This window comes from Lagopus muta, chromosome 2 (genome assembly GCF_023343835.1).
Source record: "Lagopus muta isolate bLagMut1 chromosome 2, bLagMut1 primary, whole genome shotgun sequence".
Lineage (NCBI taxonomy): Eukaryota > Metazoa > Chordata > Aves > Galliformes > Phasianidae > Lagopus > Lagopus muta.
In genome coordinates this window covers 82,639,297-82,658,872 of record NC_064434.1, presented here as the reverse complement: position 1 = coordinate 82,658,872, position 19,576 = coordinate 82,639,297, and the positions used below count along the sequence as shown (strand labels likewise).

Below are 19,576 nucleotides of genomic sequence, written 5' to 3'. Positions count from 1 at the left end.
TATGGCATACCTGGTATAAGATGTGAGTTGGCCTGCACAGTGCCTGTCTGTTGCTGCTCTTCAAATAGGTGCTGCTGCAGAGTTAGTATTGCAAACTGCTCTTCATTATTTGTTTTTCTTGCAATGGTATAGTGTCAGTCTGAAAGAATATCTGCAGACATCTGCTGACCCTGCTAAATTGCAGTAATTTAAAGACAGTTATTTTGAGTCCTGAATTTCCTCTCATTAGGGAAGAATTTTGCTGCCTCTGGTTGGCTGGATGTACTAGATCTGACCTCATGAAGAATGTTGCCATTAAGCCAATGAGATAGACCAGTTTGGGGGGGAAAAAAAAAGAATAACACAGAAACAACTATATATTTATTTTCCATTTCCCTAAGCTAATTTTAAAATGATATATTTTGGGAGACTTTAGCATAGGCGAGCCAACACAAAGGGAGATGCAGCCTGAATTTTGTAGGACTTTGATCATTTGTATTTTTATATTTTTAATTGGTTTATTTTCAACTGGTAAGCTCTTGAAGCGTTATGATTATTTCTTCCTTGATCCAGAAAGTCTCATTCACTGCATATCTTTGCTTGTCACCTGTACTTGTTTCTGCTATGAAAATCATGAGAGAAGTAGTGTAGATTCAGGCTTTTGCTGACTTGTTTCTTAGGACAGTGATGTGAAATCTGTTTTTGATTTTGAGTTCTGCAGAATCCTTATGTAAAGCAGGGCAAGTCTTGGTCAGTATCTCTATCCCCTAGCTGGTCAACAGGAGCTATGAGTTTCTTTCTTCATCTGTCTTCATTCTGCAACAAAAATGCCACTTTTATTAAATGCCTGTTCATTTGGCATAATGTGCCTTTTTAGTTATCAAAACAGTGCAGATGAGCAAAGTTGATATCAACTGGCTACTCTAAGGCTCCACCTGGACTCTGTCCATCAAGCCACTCTCACTTTGTGATTTGTTTCCTTACTGTCTTACGTGTTTATTTGCCAGAATGAAGCTGATGGATTTGATCAGATGGATACTTTTCTGAACAGCAGATGTTTCCCGCACTTGTCCCTCAGCATTCATGCAGCTCCGTGTATCTGGCAAAATTATTTAGTTCTAGAAGCAAATGTCTTCAGAGACAGGAAGATACGTATATGTGCATGCTATAGTTGCTCAGGTGTGAGTGAAGAGATGGTGAGTGCTTTGTCTTTGCATCAAATCCTATTTCTGTTGGATGGTGATAGAAGATCAGTCCAGAGTCATGGTGTGGAGTGGCTCTGTGTTGGGACACTTAAGCTGTTTTTAGAACTGAACATACAAGGCAGTTTTTGCAGGAAGACACGCCTTCCTGGGCTCCAGTGAATGTATGCCTTTTTATAAGGAAGGAGAACAAATTTGAGAGAGAAAAGTGGGAAGTCTAAGTGCGTTTAAGGGATTAGGGTATTGCTGTGCTTCTACCTCCATGGCCTGTGGATAAAATGGAAATCTCCACCATCTGGACTTTTCAGTTCAGCCTTTCTCAGCGGGAGAGGCTGCGTAAGAGCATGTTTAAAACGTCCCATTCTGGTTAGGTGCCAAGCCATGTCTTTCCAGCTTCACAGGACAGTGTGATTCTACCCTTTTGTGCCCCAGCCATCAGTTTGGACAGTTGCCGGAGTATTACCCACCCTGGTTGGTTAGCTACCCGCTTCATCTCTTCTCTATTGAGGCTAAGAAGGGGAATTCAATACACGCTTTTCTTCACTTCTCCAAAGGACTGGAAAATTACCTCAGAAGACTTCTTCTTTTCTTCCCTTAATTGGGCTGAAATACCCTGGCTCGTGCAGACGCCTGTATTGCTCCAGTGAATGCCTTCTCCTAGCTGCCCCTTGATCACGGTTCTTAGATAGCAACCTCATTACGCGCAGGCCCTGCTGCCAACCACTTGCCATTTAATGAAGGCTGTGTGTGTCCCAGAAAGACTGGCAGCCTGCTAACATGAGCAGATCTGGCTTTTGTGGCAGTGCTGATTCTCGAGGTCAAACAGAGCATGGAGAGCTTTTGATGGTTTGAGGTAAAGGCAACAAGGACCACAAAGTTTGACAGACGTATAAGGAGGTCCAGGGGATGAGATTGATTGTTCTTGACGTGCTCTGTAAACAGAGAGGAAGTAGATGATCCTTCCTCCTGTGCCATTTATTGGGGCTTGCTGGAGCTCTGTTGACTTTTCAAGATGGTGAGAGTAGATTTCAGAGTGCAGCCTTTGCAGGGAGGGAGATCGTAATCTGAGAGCAGCTGTGGGTTGGCAAGATGAGTAAACAAACCGTTTTCATTTATATGTGGGTAGGTGGTTGGTAGGGAAAGCATCACTTAAAAATACAAAGCAGAATCTGCATACCTAGGTTATGCTATGAAATCATTGGGTAGTTCTGAACAAGTGAAACACTTCTGCTATGGTTTACCTGTGTGTGTGAGTAGATAATATCAAACTTTCATTGTCTTAAGGAGGCCTAATGCATCATTTAGAATGCTTTGAGATTCTAGGATGAAAGGGGCTAGCACAAAAGAGAAAAATGCACCTGAAACTTGAATTTCCTGTTGCAGACACTGCGCTGTTTTGGTGAGTGAATAGTTTCAGTGCATGATGGGTGATGGAGGCTTTGTCTTGGCTTGGCATTGAAGCGACCTGGGGCAGCATTATCTCTGATCTGAACTTAGCTGTATGATCAAGCTCAATGGTTCTTCTGATGAATACTTGAATGCTGGCATTTTGGTTGGGCAGGCACTGGCAGGCTTTGAAAGCTTTCTTTTGGGCCGATATCAATTGCACAGAAGCTGCAGGAAAGCAAGCTATGGGCATGCACCATAAAATGATGAAGGAAGGTTCAGTTTGTGCACTCTGGTCCACTGGGGTCTGGTCTTCGTGCTGCTAATGGATCCAGGGTGAAGTTTCCACATCCTTAACACAGCTGGGCTTTGCCCTTGCCTGCCTCTCCCAAACTTGACAAATAGCTTCCAGATAGAGAATGTGAGAGCTCACATGTCCTTTTCACCTTTCATCCTCTTATTTGAATCCAGCCCTTGTCAGTTACTGAAAATTGTTATCATCTGTTGTCTTTTCTGAGCTTGCCTCTTACTGCTCAGGGTTGCCCGAAAACCCACTCCTGCACTGGTGATATTTTCATCTCTCTGCCCTGGGCCTCGCTCCCCAGAGTGACTGAGTCATTGATCTGTGCTGAACATAATGGTTTTTACCACTTCTTCCCAGACCCAGTCCAGAATTTGTCTGTTCCAGGTGTGAAAAGCTGAGCCATAGCAGTTCTTTGTCCCCAAGTACAGTTGGTAGCTTCTTGAAGCAATATAATAAGGAAACTCTTGCAGAAACCAGTTGTGCCTTGACAGAATGAGAAATTCTGCTTCTGGTAACCTTCTGCTATTTTGCTTTTATTTTTCACCTCCAAAAAATACCCGATGGCAGCTGTTCATCCCACACTGAAGCCTCTGACCATCTCACCCCTGCCAGTATTTGGCCATGAAGCAGCCAATAAAACAAATGCTATGCATAGCTGCTGCAAGGCAATCCTAGCATGGGAAAGTCAGGGGCTGAAGAAAAAAAAGTATTAGGCTGGTCATCTAGCAAGGATAAGGATATAGTTCTGCTGCAGGAGGCTCTGGGATTCCAGGCACGTACCGTGTGGGGCACAGTAGATATCTCATTTTTTTTCTCTTTTTGAAAGAAGTAAAGAGATGTTCTCTTCTGATTTGTTGTTTCATGGTGCCCTCCATCTGATGTCTGGTTTGTGAATTCAGGAAATTGTAATCTGATGAAGTGTGGTGTGGGGAGGAAGAGTGCCTTCTGAGAATGCCCAGGTCTGGGAAGTAGAGAGACTCAGTAACCAGGGAAGGCACGAGGAACCTCATGGTATTCAGAGGAGGTGATTACAGTTCTGTCAGGCAGTAAATATCTTTATCTTTCTCTGCGTCCCGAGTGTTTTCTGGGTGGTTCTTACTCTCTAATCCATGCAAAAACATACTGTAGTGGAAGTGCCTGCATGCTGTCAGGGCTGGATGAATCAGAGCAGAATAGAGTAGTAAGCCATGCAGAGTTTAGCTTACCTGCTTTCTAGGAAGGAGAATGTTTTCCTTTCCTTTCCTGAGGGAGGCAAGTGATGTTGTTACTTTGCTAACAGTAAGGCTTCACCTGCTGTGGTGCCTGCTTCTAAACATCCAGGGCAAGGTGAGTAAGATAAATCATTCTACTCCTAAACTTTTGGCACGGATCAACGTGATAGAGGTTAAGCAATCTCACAGAATGGCTGAGGTTGGAAGGAACCTCTGAAGATCATCTTGTGCAATTTCCTGCACCAGCAGGGCTGAATAGAGACAGTCCAGGACCAGGTCCAGGCTTTTAAATCTTTGCGAGGATGCAGACTGTACATCTGTGTATGGGTGCTTCTGCCTGGAGATCTTTCTCTCTTTTTCCCTATATGTCTGTCTGTGTAACTTTGCCTTCTCTTGCAAGGAGATGTTAATTGATACAGTTAATTTGAACTGCTGCAGAGCCTTGGTACTGTTGGTTGTGTCCAAGCATGAGCCAGTAGTGGGAACATCTGCTGAAACATCTGAAATCTGGTTCCTTGAAGTTCTGCTTTGGATCTTGAAAGATGATATGGTTGGTGACTAGTTTGGTTAGGGTGATCTGGAGTACACCAGAGAGCTTGAATGAGTTAATGGAAGAATGTACTGAAGGGGAGATACGTGAGTTAGGAAGGGGAAGATGAGGATAGAAATCAGTGGAAACAACTAAGAATCTTTTTTTTTTTTTTTTTAATTTATTTTTGGTATTAAGATTCCCAAAGGGACAATAACAATACCTGGCACCAGTGGTAGTAAGTTATGAGCCTGAGGTTAAAGCCAGCTTATCATTTAGCTTATCATTCTTATCATTTAGATTGGCAGGCTTGCTGGCTACCTTCCCAACTCAGCTGTCTTTTTTCTCTTAGCTCCAAAGCCTGGTTAGAAGGTATTAGGCTAGAGTTGGTTCTTTGGCTGCAGACCAGGGAGAGGAGATCATATGGGCACCACTGGCATATGTCCTTGGGATTTGACTTAGGGAGATGTTCTGGGTGATGCTGGTGGTACTACGTGTGGTTTTATCTACTGGTGTGACTCTGAGGGGTAGGTAGTCCTGGAGGGAGCAAATGGGCAATCCCAGTGTATCTGAAAGAGGGGAACTAGTTGAGCAAGTGAAAGGCAGGCAGGGAACATGCTCCCATCTCTGGTGCCAGCATCTGTCTGTACGTGAATGGGCTTTTGACCTCTGTGTCACTTTTTCATCTCTTGCCAGAGCACCACTGAAAGTAATACCTACTGGTACTAGCAGAAGGCAGAGCCCAGTGTCCTGTACCTAGTGGCAGTGGTTTATGGTGGGCTGCCAGCGGGCTGCAGCAAAAATCATGCAGCAAAACCCAGAGATTGTAACTGCAGCAATGACGCAGCTGGTCAAAATGTGAAGTGGGGTGAATGGTTGATTGTCACAGCGTGGGCACTGGGTTGTGTACCCAAGGGTGACCACCTTTTTGACATATATCTGTTCTGTCTCCTTTGTGTTGTCTGCTGTAGGCCCTTTTTGAAGGTTTTGCAAGGATGTTTTGTTTCTTGCTTTGACACAACACAGTGCAGGGTAACGCTGCTACGCTCCCTCTCTCTGTATTCAGCCCAAGTAGCCTTAAGGGCCTGGCAGATTAAGAAGTTTTGCTGTGACTTGCTTTTACTTTCCAATAAGACCACTTAATAGATGTTGCCTGTAAATGAAGGTCAAGGCCTTCTTTCTAGTGGTCTCTAGAACAGAGCAGGATTATCCTCACCTCCCTCCTCTTTGACATGTCTGGACTAGAAGGAGTGCCTGGGTTGGGTCCCAGTGTGGCTGTTTGTTAGCCAGATACCTCTCCCTTCCCACTCCTCCCTCAGCATGTGGCTCATTGTGATACAAATATCTCATCGTTGCCTGGGGAGAAAAGGAGTTAGCAGGCGGCTTTGCCATATGCTGTAACTGCCCGTGTTGTATTCAGTCTGCAGATGAATGGATTTCTCTTCAGGCATGATAAGTTGCATCTTTTGCGTATGGTAACAACCTCTGAAGAGGAGAAAGATTTACAGTTAACTTCTTCAGAGAAACGTTGAGGTGAACTTGAGGGGATTGGAAAGGGTAGAATAAGTAGCTGTTTGGACGCAAGGGTTTGTTCCTGTTGTAGCCAAGACAGCGTGGGGTGCTGGTGTCGGTTTTCTGATCACTTTTTCTTTTTTTTTACTTGATTAATGTAGATGAGAACCTGGAATGAGTGGAAGAAATAGGTTAGACCTTATCTTTTGTTCCTCCCCAGCTGCCCTAGTAAATTGAATTCCCATCTTAAGCATTTACAGAAGTGACCAGTCAGCACCCACAAGATAATGGGAGCTGCTTCTGCTTAAAAATCACACTGTAAGAGCAAGTTATGAGTTATGGTAGCAAGAGATGGAGTGTAAGAGCTTGTTTTTTTTTCCCCTCTGCTCTCCCCTGGTGCTGTGTAGCCCTGGATCTCAAGTTAAGTCACTTTCCTTGTCTAGCTCTTATTACCAGTGATGCTTGAGAGGTGACCCAGTTACCTTAGCAATCTGTGTCCTGCTAGGAATCACAGAATCACAGAATTGTAGGGGTTGGAAGGGACCTCCAGAGATCATTGAGTCCAACCCCCCTGCCAAAGCAGGTTCCCTACACCAGGTCACACAAGTAGGCATCCAGGCAGGTCTTGAACATCTTCGGGGAAGGAGACTCCACCACCTCCCTGGGCAGCCTGTTCCAGGAAGAGAGGGCAAGAAGGATGGAGGGAGGTGTGGTAATGCAGGCTTGGAAACAGAAGAAACAGAGACATCTTCTGATTGATTTGTTAATGCAAGTGCTTCGGTTCTGCTACCACAGACTGAAAGTAGGCAGCCTGTCTTGGAGCACGTCTGAGACTCGAAAACCACAGCAGCCATTACTATTGAGCAGGCAGAAGGTGGCTGAGCTTTTAAGGCCAAGTCTGTGACTAGAGTCTACAGTCTAGGAAATGCTGTTTTTTGAGAAGAGCTTTGGTGCGGTAGAATAGTCAGCCTGGCTGTCATCAGTGCAGCTGTCCTTGGCGTGGGCTGGGGCTTAGCTCTGATTTTCTGCCTTAACTCTGAATAGCCTCTCCGTTGTTGGCTCAAATGAGAACTGTGCTGCTGGGCTCTGCTTTTGCTGTCTTTAAGCTGGTTGATGTCAATGAGAGTTTTGGGCATTGGTCCATGGCTCATCTTACAGAAGGAGGGACTCAACAGTGGCATCTACTTCACATGTAAATTGAAAAAGCATTAAACCAGTGCAGATTCACCTCTGAAGCTTCCTGTTCTCTAGAGCTTTGTTCCCAGATGTACACTTCTAGTTGAGCTGCAATTGATTATGATGAAATAATGATCAGTAAGTCAGAGACAAACACCTCGAGCCCCATCCAAGAATGTGTCACTACATTTTTTTCTAAATGCAAGATTTCAAAAGCATAGATGTGTCTTGGGGGCCATGAGTAAATTAAAAATACGTAAATGAAGATATTTCAAAGAAACCCTATTAAGTTTGCTGGCTTTCCTCTTTGAAAATGTTATTTTTCAATCTCTTAGACATTGCTAGCTCATTTAAAGTACCTCCTTAGATTCATTCAGAAATGAATTTGCAAAGCTCAAGATTCTGTAAAGTATTAGGAATTTAATGTAAATGATAATGCTGTGAAAATTGAAAATTAATTTTTATTTTTACAAATACACTTGTGTTTTAAAATCCTCACGTATCCTTGTGAGGAATAATTCCACCTTCATGTGTTTGAACATGGAAAACTAGGTTGAGCAGTTATAGAAATGATTAAACGGTGAATTATTTCATAGGTTACTTTGCTAGTGCTGTTGGTGTGCTCATTTTTGACAGCATAGATGAGTCTTTTGCCTACCTGTGGAGAGTTTAGAAATTCCTTATCTTGAATGTTGCTTCACAAGCTCATCAGACACTCCTGTGGATTCTGACATGGTGGTATGTGGGGATAATGGGATTAAGAAACAAGGAACAGTTTAACAAAACATTTTCCAAAATGCAAAGCTAAGGGAGTCTGTGTAGTTCTGTAATAGGTAGAGGTATCCTTAAACTAAAGTCAGATGCCTGATTTCTGTTGCTGCTATAAATCCATACTTGTTATATTACAGATGTTGTGGTTTGCAACAGGGGAGACCACCACAGGTCAGGGAATGGCTGAGCCAAGTCATTTGCTTTTAAGGGAAATATACCAATCACTCAAACAAATTGTCTCAAAGCTATTCATATAAATGTAGTACAAATTCTTGCTTTTATTATCAACCTGCTTCTCTCCACAGAGGATCACAGCAAGCTAGCCTTGAGACATTCAGATCTGCCTCTGTACTCTGTTCTTTCCTCTCTTAATGAGATGATCTGAACTTCTCCTGTTATCCAGTGTGGTGAGTGAAAGAGCTCTCATCGTCCTACAGTGTGACCATTCTGTAAGCATGAGGACAAAAAAAAAAAAAATCCTAAATGATCTGTGTGTTGAAATTGATGTCAAGAACACTGGCATGTATTGTAGGGGCTCTGGTACAGAGCTTACAGAATGTGAAGTTGAATATCTATTTCCAAGTATTTGGAAAGTGGATCTCGATGCAGATAGTGCAGTTGCATACGTCAAGTCAGCAGTTCTCCAGCAGTTTCCTAATGGGTGCAGCTCTAAGGGTTGCCATGCTCTGCTAACATCTGCTTATAAGTGTCACAGCCTCCTCCTGGTTCTGAGCTAATACTTGACTGCTTTTTCATAGGAGACATTCAAAAGGTTGGCAAGAGTGATGTGTCTCCTGTGCTGGTGTTCACAGATCTTTGGAAATACTGAAGCTCTTGAGCACTGAAGCATGTGGGTAAAAGAACTGGTTGTGTCACCTCTCATGTCGGAGAGGATTCTGTGTGTAGTCTGGAGCCACATGCAGCCATGAGGGTGTGGACAGAGGGGACGCAGTGGGATATCAAAGTCCATGAGTGCTCATCACCAGCAATGAAGGGAGCTACCTACCTACTTAGAAGGATGGGCAAAGAACCAGCCAGAGAATGTGGGCTCCAATGAAATCCTTGCAAGCTGTTCACGTTGATACAGGCCCAGGCCTGCTCAATCAGAGTTGGTAGATCAAACTCCATCACAAGCTCAGAGTTTTGTCCCACAAATGGCACCCGAAGCCCCATGTGCTGTTCAGTGCTGTGCTGCAAGGAAGGTGTGGGCTGGGACTGCTGCATTGGGACATGGTTCACATCATAGGCAGGCAGAACATTCTGTAAGCGCAGTGGTTAATTACATGCTTTATAAATGGATTAACTGCTTGGAGTAAGAGGCCTTTATCCTGTTAGCTAGCCAGCCACTTCAGGGTGTTTGCTTGTTACTACTGTGTATGTGAATCTCAATAGGGAGCAGGAGAACAGGAGAGCATGTAGATGATGAGTTGGAAAACTTGAGAATGGTTGGGTTACTTCATCACTTCTTTCTGTAGTGATTAAGGTTCTACTACTGCAATTTCCAAGATGTTTACATAAAGACCAAAAAAAGAAAAAAAAAAGTCTCTCTGGTCTGTTAATCATCTTCTGACCTGTAATTTCTAATATAGTACTTACTTATGTAAAATTGTTTGCAAGGACATGTGAAAATAAATGGGATCTCACAAATAAGCATAGTCATGAAGGAAGAAGATGCTGAAATAAGCTGTGCTGACATGACATGCCACGTGTGTGTCAGAATAAGAAGAAATGGGACTCTGTAACTTGTGTTCAGACTCTGTGGAGCCTAAACCATCCCCATAGCTTGGGATGTTTGCTTGTTTGTTTCTTTGAGGCAGGTTTGTTTTGGCTTCTCAGAGCTATTTTTGCAGTCACTCTGCATTTGGCTTGTTCAGAGCTTCTCTGCTGTCTACAAATCCAAGTTCTCATCTGAAGATATGACCTTGTGTATTTTCTGTTTAAAGTTGTCTTTGTGTGTGCTGTTGGCAGCACTGGCTTGAACACAAGGTGAGGGTTCCCAAAGAATGGTATCCTTTGCTGTGCTCAGCTGCTGAGATGATGGGAAGTGATTCTAGATCACCTTTGGAATTTCCATTATAAAGAACAGGCTATGTGTGCCATCAGTGCCACTTGAGATAGTTTAGAGCAGTGAGTGTATCCTGTGTTGCTCTGCTTCGAGGAGCTCCATTAAGAGCAATCTTCTGTCTAAGAATTTATGGTGCTGGTGTGTGTTTTGGGTTCTGCCCAGACAAACACACTGATCTCCATTGGCCACTCTTCTGTGATGGGTTAGAGGTGGATACAGTATTTTTCCTCCAGAAAAGTGTCTTTGCCTTTAAGGGTATAGTTAGCCAGGTTTAGGGGCTGGTGAGCAGACATTCAAACTCATGTATCACCATCTAAAACATTCAGGTTCACTTTCAAATTGTGAAGAAATTGGCTTAAAAATCGAGAGCCCCAAAGCAGTTGAGCTTTTTTTGTTGTTGTTTTTTTTTTTGTTGTTTGTTTGCTTTCCACATGTACAATTCTGTTTTCCTCTGCTGGGCAGAACCTGTGAGAGTGAGCACTCTTCTCGAAACCTGCTGCCCCAGATGTTTGTGCTGTTGGCTGGCTGGTGTGGGGGGGGTCCTGTGGCTGGCTTGTGAAACCACAGAACCTTTGGAGGGAGGACATGGTCAGATTCTCAGTTAGCTGAGGATGCTCGTAGAGCGTCAGGGACACCCTGTGGTGTGCCTGTGTCCCTTGGGGTTGGAACGGCCCTCTTTGTGTCTTTGCAGTGTCACGTCTGACAAGTCTGTACCTTGCACTGACTTTTCTTGCATTTTATTTCTTTCCCAGGCTATACAGCTGTATGATTTTTCAGAGCCCTCTCTGTGTCTTCCTGCTCACAGGAAACTGTGTTTACTCTATGGTCTGACTTGTGCTAATGTTTTAACCCCTTCTTGGTGCGCTGAGGAGGCAGGACTTGAACAGTAAGCATCAGGAAGGGTTGAGGCTGCTTGTTTTGAGCCCCCAGTGCTGCTGCAGGAGGCAGAGTGCCTTCTGCCCTCGCTCTGCCTATGGCTAAACTCTGCAGGGAGGGAGGGCTTTGAAGTTGTGTCCAAGACAAGGCTCTGGTTAATGGTCACGAGTTGGAACAGCAAAAGTGAGACAAAGTATAGAGACATCAGATGATATGTTAGACGACTGGATGTTCCCCGTGGACAGCTTTGGAGCCAAAGCTGGGAGTGAAGGGAGGAAAAGGTCACATTGGCAACCCTGAATTTAAATCCTTGTGAGCTTTTTCTCAGGAGCTACTACCGTGCCTGCCAGCTGTGAAACCAAACCCTTCCTCCCCTCCTAAGCTTTAGTGAGCAGGAGGGGTGAGCCCAGCATTTGAGCTCTGGTAGCTTTGGTGTGTATGGGTGAGTGATAGGAAATTAATGAATCCAGCCCCTTCTTCATATTTTTGTTACTCCACAGGTGCCAGAGTTTTCAGTCAGGTCCATTTCCTGAACAAATGGAGTTCTGCTTTTTTTTTTTCAGGCCTTAAAGAAAACTCAGCAAGGGATTTGGGATTGGCGAGGAGTGAATAGATGAACCATCTGATGTACCCTGCAGATCAGCAGACTCAGACTCTGCCAGACCAGCAGGGGAAGTGGCAGCTGAGCCAGAGATGCTCTATATAGAGTGTTCCGTTCTCCTATCCCAATATCTCCCCTCCATTCAAATCAAAGTGCTAGTGGTGCAAGTGCCAGGACAAATCTCGCCTATTGATCCCTGTTTAGGGAGACAGGGCTTCATATGGATCCAGTGCATATTTAGAAATCTTATGCCACACAGATGACCAAGGAGCAATAGAAAACCAGAGTCATCTACAGACAGGCAAGAAGTCTGCTTGTGTAGGCCATAATTGTGTAAGTAGGTAACAGTGTTTACATTAGCTGTGGCTCTAGTGTGATATTCAGAGAGCTTCAAAGAGCAGATTGTAAGAAGAATAATGTTATCTGCTCCCTGGGCCTTGGGAGTGGTGGGAATTCAGTCGTTCTGCCAGGTGGCAGACCTTGCTGGCCAGGCTTTGACTCAGATCCTTCTGCAGCAGGCATTGCCCTGAGCATTAGGTGCCACTCATTGCAATTATTTGTGCATCTTTTCCATTTTAGATTTGATTGGTTTGCTTTTGTTTAGAGAGTGATCCGTTGTGGGAAGATGTACCGTATCTGCAGTTAAAACTGACCTGTGATTCAGGGCCATTTCATATTTGCTGTTAGTTCTCACCCATTGGTATTAGTAGTGGCAGCCCAGTGCCTCCCAGTAATGCACCAAATAAAGAGACTTAAGGGCATCACGCTGGAGGGGATTTTGTGACCACTCTGGTTTTTGTGATTTTCATGGTGTATCATCCTTGACAAGTACCCCATGGTACACACTTTTGTGAGGTTTTTTTTTTTCTAGTTTGAATTTATTCTTAGCAATCACTTGCTAATCAGCATTTTCTCTGTGCAGAGACACTAAGCAGTTAGTGTTTACACCGTAATAGAGGCATTGGGTTCATACTGTTTGCTGGCCAGGGGTGTTGCCTGAAAAACTGGGGCTCCTCCATTTGTTGGAGGTGGGGGCCGTTTATAATGATGTTCACAGACCAAATCTGTTAATGTTTTGAAGGAGTTTCAGCTTGAAGATAAGTGTTGTGGCAAAAAAAAATTAAAATGTTTTAGTGACTAATTCCGTGGAATATGAAATAGAAATAACTTTCTAGAAAGTTCAGAGGCTTTTCAGGATATTCCAAAATATTACCACAAAATTTACAGCCTTTGGATGCTGGAGTTTGTTTTTGTAGGAAGAGCCTGCTGGCCAAACCGCTTGGGTTGACTTGTATTTTAGAGTGCCCTGAGGCTGCTTAATTTCTGCTGGAGCAGTGTCCAGTTTCTGACAGATGATAGTTGTGATTTAAGGCTGTAGCTGAAATGGATCCTTTCCTGATGCTGCCCAGCTGCAGGGATGGGGCAGAACCTTTGTGGTAGTCTTGCACGTGTGGGCACTGCCTTGGCACAGGGCATCCCTGGTCGAAGGCTGCACGGGGGTAATGTGCATGCAGAGCAACCTCAGGTGACAGCTGGGAACACCTTGCCCCCTTGTTTCTCTGCTGATTAAAGTCGCATGTGCCTGGGAGCCTGAACACTCCAATTGCAGGATAGCTAGGTCATGCACCTGGTGGTGCCTGCATGTCCCTGTGCTATACCCCTGACTCCAGGTTACAGCCAGCTGGAGTTGCTTTCCTGTACAGCTGCACAGCCAATGACCTACCCTTTTTTCTTGCAGCTCTTATACTGCAGAGTTAAGAGGTGATGCTCATCCCATAGCAGCACTGCTCAGTGCCAAGGAATTTAAACAGAAAGCCTGACATCAGCCTCTAAAACAGCCTTTTGCGTGCTATCTTTCTAAGCTGATCAGAATGGAAGACCTGGCTTTGTATTTGCAGGCACCTGTCACCCTATAAGAGAAATGAGAGGAGCTGTAGTTCGGTTCCCTTGCTACCTGGGCCAGTGGCTCAGCACCACTTGCTTGGTTGGGACATGCCTGCACTCATCAGTGGTGGTTTTGTGAAGAGATGGCTGGAGCTGTTGTAGAAAGGATACGTCAGAGCTTCAGCCTTGCTGCTGGACTCAGCTTGAGGCCTGTGGGGTTTCATGCCTCACTTCATTGGAATGTTACCATTGGTAGTAGCCAGTTCCTTTCTTTTAATTCAGGAGCCTCTTGTCCCTGTGACCTGTTAAGCTGGCCACTCTGAGCCATATGGTGGACGGGGGCAGGTGGCACGCAATTTGCTCAGGATCTGAACACCCTCTACGCACCACAGTTGCACCCCAGCCTTGCACCTTAAATTTCCTCAGGCATGGCAGGCAGAGTGCAGCCAAAATTTGGCTTTGGGGCTGCTGGAGAGGAGGTTGAACAGCTCCCAACTCTTGCACACCTTCCCAGGAGGAAAGGCCCCATGATGCGCTACTCTGGCCACCTTGGTGCCTTCACCTGCTGTGGCACTGGGCTGGAGCTCATGCAGTGTTGCTTCTGCACTGGTGTCTATTTCACCTCCTGCCACAAGAAGCATGCTGTGACCATTTCTGCCCTTCCCTTCTCAGGCCGCAAAGCTGATTTGTTCAGTTTCTGTTGGTTTTGGTCTTTCATGGATAAACCATTGCTGGGCACGGTTTCTTCCTTCCCGTACTCCTTCTACCTCAGCCTTCTGTTCTGTCCTCAAGTGTGCAGTTTATGTGTTGTTGTGATGTTTCCTGGGGCTTTGCAGTTTTTCCTGTTTCAGTTCTTTTTTCCAGACAAAGGCAAATCATCTGTCTGTTTCTACATTTACATTCTCTGTGATAGACACTCAAGCTTTGACTGCCTTGTTCCTTCTGATTAATGTTCTTCCAGAAGCCTGATTTGAAGTTAAATTGTAGCAAACCTGGTAAACACAGTTTTATTTTGTTACTGCTTTGAAATCGTTTTCATTAAAGAAGTGAAAAAGCCCTTCAAAATCTTGAAGTTGGAACAAGGTGATTGCATATCAGTATATGGAGTTTGAAGTGTGCTGATTTAAAGTAAATTAAATGACGGGTTAACTTGCACTGAAAGTTTCTAAGCACTCTTGCACCAAATCAATTAAACTGGTGTGGAAAAATAATATTTGAGCTGTATCCAACAGCTTACAGGCCGTTAGATTTAAAGCTACAACCAGGTAATGAAGTATAATAATGAATGATAATAATTAAAAAAAAATAATAGAATTAGGTAAGCAAAGAGCTGTTGTTTTGTCCTGTGGAGATAATAAAAAGGAAACCATTGTAAAAGCAGAAATGTGCAGAAAAACAGAAATATAAAAAGGAGGTGTGAGGTGAAAGGTGCTTACTAACATACAAGTTGGCACTTCGCACTGTACACTGATTCCAGCAATTCACCAGGCTCCAGTATTTGGAAATTAAGCTGTGATACCTGATTTTGAACTGCTCTTAGCCAGCATAGTAAATATTTATTTTGAACCTCAGTGGTGTGACAGAAATTCCCCTTTCTTGAGGATTGCACTGTTCCTAGAAGGATCTTGCAGTAACAGTATCTATATGCTTTGTTTGCTAATATATCCTACAGCCATCTGTGTGATGCTGCGCTTTGTATAAGCAGTGAGGTGCGTGCAGCAGTCACTGTCTGGCTCAGGTTTGTGACTGTTCAAACTGATGTTAGAGGGCTTCAGTTAGGCACTGCTGCCTGACTGGAGATCTTTCCTGAAATGAGGCTGAATGAGAGGGCTGTGCACTCTGTGAGGCAGGCGTGGTGGTTCATCTCTGCTGTCAGTGTGGTATTTTGACGTGGTGGTGACATCCCGCAAAGCTGTGCGTACCAGTTCAAGGGCTCATTACAGTGTTACTCTGTAAACACGTAACCCTCGAAGTGATACTTTCCAATTCCTGCAGCTTCGTTTTTAGATCCAGATCCAAGAGAGAGGGAGTTGCTGAGTTATGAGCAGAGAGCATTTGTGTAACAGGAGGTGGGATGGGTGGGAGGGTTCTTAGCCTGAACTGATTCTGCTGTTTTCTGGGACTTTAACCCTAATATGTTCCAATTCAAATGTGTTTTTAGAGTGAAGCATTAACTCTTGTGTCTTCAAAAAAAAACTTTCCACGTTTCCTTAGCCATGTCATTTCCTTCTTTTAAGCAGAAACAACAGCAGATCATAAAACAAACTTTCCACCATGTAAGTAATAGTGCTCCCAGGTTGTAGGTTTCAGCTCTGATGCCAATGCTTCTGTCTGAGACTAGCAGGAGAGACTTTTTAATTGAAATAGAGAGGCTGAGCCTCTCCTCTTTTTCTTCCATTTCTTTTATTGCAGGTGGAACAAAGAATCTCAGAAACCAAACTCTACAGTTTATTCTCAGCTCTGCTATTAATATTCTTCATGACCTTCAGCAAATCTCTGCTCTTCTCCTTGTCATAGCTCTTGAAAAGAGAGGAAACAAAACTGCTCTTCCAGATTGGCCTGGGAGTTAGGAATAATCCCAGGGTTACTAAGCTGATTAATAAACTGAATGTGTCACCTTTTTTATGGGCTGTTCCCCGTGGCTGTAGGCTACTGCAAATCATGTAGGCAAATAAATGTTATTTCAGCTCTGCCTGTATCTATGTAAATAGGAGTTAATGAGTTGCTTTGTCTCATGGCCAGCTCCAAAGGGAGGATGAGGAGAGGCTGCTGTGGAAAGTCCCCAGCTGTTGCTAGGCACTAGAGCGTTGCAGCTTCCTTCTCCAAAACTCTGCTCAGGTTTGGCAAGGGGAGAGAAAACCAAGTGATGGAAAGCCCTACAAAGATGTGTTGCTTATGTTCTCTAACGCATGGCTTTACTGTGCTGGGTGCAGGGAGTGTGTGGCTGCAAGTGAGGTGGAAGCAATTTGGTTAGATAGAATAATATTCAGTAACTGGCCTTCTGTTTATTCATTCTCAGCTGCAGGATCATGTGGCTTGCTTGTTCTCTGTCCCTTCTGTTCCTCCTCCTGGTGTTTTTTTGTTTTTTGTTTTTTTTCTTCTGACTGACTCTCTTGGACTCTTGCTGTAAAGCTGGAAGAGCACAGCATCAGTGGTCTTGCCATGCTTCCAGTTTAAGTAGCAACAGGAAAACCCAGCTATTCCAGAGGGTTTCCTCCGCTGAGGTTTATGCTCCATATTTACAAATTGCAGATGAGGGGGTATCATATTTGGATTTTAGTATCGAGCCTATCAAATAGCACACTGGAGATTACAGCTAACACAAATTGTTTTGTAGAGCATCTTGTTTTTAATACAAAATGCCAACATCCTTGAACTGTAGCAAATAGCGTTAAGATCCTTTTACCATTAAGACTTGGCATGACAGCATCAGTGAAAAGAGCACCTCTGTTTTCTGCCAGAAGCGTAGGACTTCAGATACAGCTGAGCACTTGAATTCCTCCTAGTGAAGTCTGGCTGGTTGTCATCCACCCACGGCTTGTTCAGACTTTTCAGTCAGTCTTTGTCATGTCTTCTAAAAGGTGTAATTACTATCTCTGTTGTTCCTCTCTAGTTGTCCTAATATGAGGCCAGAGTGAATATATTTAAGGTTTTGCTGCCTCTGCTAATGTGTAGATGGGAAATAGTGAGTTTTTTGGCACCCTAATGGAATCATAAGGGGACCAGAGTATGGGACCTCGCTAGGCATTGGGGTACACTGGAAAGTATTTTGCTTTTCCCCTTTCAGCACAGGATCCCATGGTGCTTCTGAGGCACTGCAGAATGCAGTGTTGCTGCCTTGCTCTGCCATCCCTGGGGATTCACCCAAGTGTACTGTGAAGCTGAGCTTTACAGCTGTCTGAAGAAGCAGAGAGTCTACACAACCACACAGATTTTCCAACTTGTAGTTAAATGGATACGGCAGGATACATCCTGCTCAGTGTTCCTCCCTCCAACAGTGGAGATTGGCACCATGAGTTCCAATTCTCACTTTCATTACCTGACTCCACTTTCTCTTGCACGTTTTATCCCACCAATGGGCTCGTGGCTTTTGTTATCTACCTTACCTGGTTTGTGCAGAGACATGTTGAGTCCTTTCTGGTTAGAAACCCTGGGTCTGTGCTGACATGGCAGCCTGGGCTTCCAAATCAGACTGAACAGCAGAGGCATTGGGTGTGGCCACAAATGAGCCCTCTGATGACTAACAGAAGTAAGATTGGGATTTATCTGCAAAAGCATTAAAAGAAAAATTGCAGAAATCATTGTAGCACTTACCTTCACCTCTGTGGATGTTTGTACTTTCCTCAGACACCAAAGTACACATGCACAGGCTTCAAGATGCATTGCAGAGTCCGTCTGTTTGCCAGACATACAGGTGCACACTGAATGTGCTGAGGGCTGGATTTTGGATCTGAGTAGCTGGTGTGTGTAGAAATGTGGATTTCCAGCCCCCTTTCCAGCTTAGGGGAGCGTGTGTAGATTAGCTCTGCAAAGATGTTTGTGGAGCATAGAATGGCAGAAACTGTTGGAGGAGCAGGATTCCTACTACACAAGTACTTTCTATGGAAAAAAGTGTTTGTTCTTCTGGGCACTGTTGCCAGTTGTTTGGTTTTTTTGTTGGTTTGTTGTTTTTTTTTTTCTGAATTTGGAGGTGGGGGTGCATATATATGTGTTTTGTTGTGTGGTTTCTTTTTAAGCTTTTTCGAGTTTCTAGTCCTTTACTGTGTTGCTTTTTTTTCTTTTTTCTTTTAACTGGAAAAAGAAGGAAGGCTTGAACCAAAAGGAGCAAGGAAGCAGTAAGGACTTACTATTTACTGTCAGTGTTAGTAGGATGGAGGGATGTTCTTCCACAAGTTTTCTGTCTTATTAATACAATTAGGGAAACACTTCATTTGCTTTGTTAAAGTGTGTTTGTGGGAGGGAAGTGTTTTTCCACACATCACATAGCTTTCCAACTGGAAAGGTAGAAAACAAGAGCTCGGAAAATACTTCTTTCAAAAGTTGACAGAGAATCTCTTGCCTGACGTATCCCCATCAATAAGATTTTAACCATGAACAGTGTAGTTGAGTACTTTTAATGGAGAAAGTGGTTTCAAACCTTGTTTTTCCACTTTGAGAGTTTTGTTTTGCTTGTTTGTTTGTTTTTGAGGAGAAAGAATTATTTTGTTCACTTGCCAACTTTGAAAGCGCTGCCTCAGAACTGGCATAAAACTGCATCTCACCTGTTTATTTCTGAAATGACACAGAGTAATTGCTGTTTTAGGTATATCCTGTTTGCTAGGTCGTGCGGTTCATGTTAAGACAGCTTTAATGGCTCTTCATTGTATAGCAAAGGGATTTAGGACTGTGGGCAGGTACTTCTGCTTCATTTTGTAATTCTAAATAAGTAAACATAATGAAATTTGCTGTTAAATAATGGGAGCATCCACATATACGTTAAAAAGACTATTTTTTTCTTCATAAAAGGAAGACAAATTCACCTGCTTCAGGGTGGAGTACTAACCACTAATTGGCAGAAGTTAGGAAGAGACTTCCTTTTAAGCAGTTGTTTCATTTCTTTCTCTGTGGCATTCCTTCTACTTTCTTTTGAAACCTGGCGTATTGGCCAGTGCTGGAGGACTGTCTAGGCTATCCTAGAATCTCAGGTTAGGCTGATTCCTTGATGGCCACTTCTGATGATTCATGTATTCCTGTCTTTCATATCTCACTTAAACCATCCATCCATCTATCCATCTTGTTTGGTAATTAGGCATTAATAAGGAGAGACTTCCTACAACCTCTCTCTCTTTGTTCCCTCATGCTTCTGCTACTAATCCCTGGATTCTACTTCTCTTTCAGAAGATGCTGCTGAAGAAGAATTGTGGAATGAAGACTAGAGTTATTAAAATTCGTGTAAGTTGCTCTTTTGTGGTGCACTTCATCTCTCCACATATTTCTGAATGTGGTGATAGTCCTTGAAAACCTGTGCCAAGAAGATTATCTCTGGAGGTTTCTTTGGCTTGATCAGTTGAATAACAAAAGTTACAAAGTTGGAGGATAAA

At 43.7% G+C, this 19,576-nt stretch overlaps 1 protein-coding gene across 3 annotated transcripts in view; it reads left to right on the top strand.

The window, feature by feature from the left end:
* LOC125689161 (uncharacterized) overlaps positions 1 to 19,576 on the top strand; it is a 52,627-nt gene that overhangs the window by 18,211 nt on the left and 14,840 nt on the right. Inside the window, exon 4 of one of the 3 annotated variants that reach the window (XM_048936029.1) lies at positions 19,377 to 19,427. The exons of 1 other annotated variant lie outside the window; for it this stretch is intronic. In XM_048936029.1, coding sequence (XP_048791986.1) covers positions 19,377 to 19,427 — 51 coding nt within the window. Of the gene's footprint in view, positions 1 to 19,373; positions 19,428 to 19,576 lie in introns of all 3 variants that reach the window. One more of the 3 variants, XM_048936028.1, reaches the window with a different exon arrangement.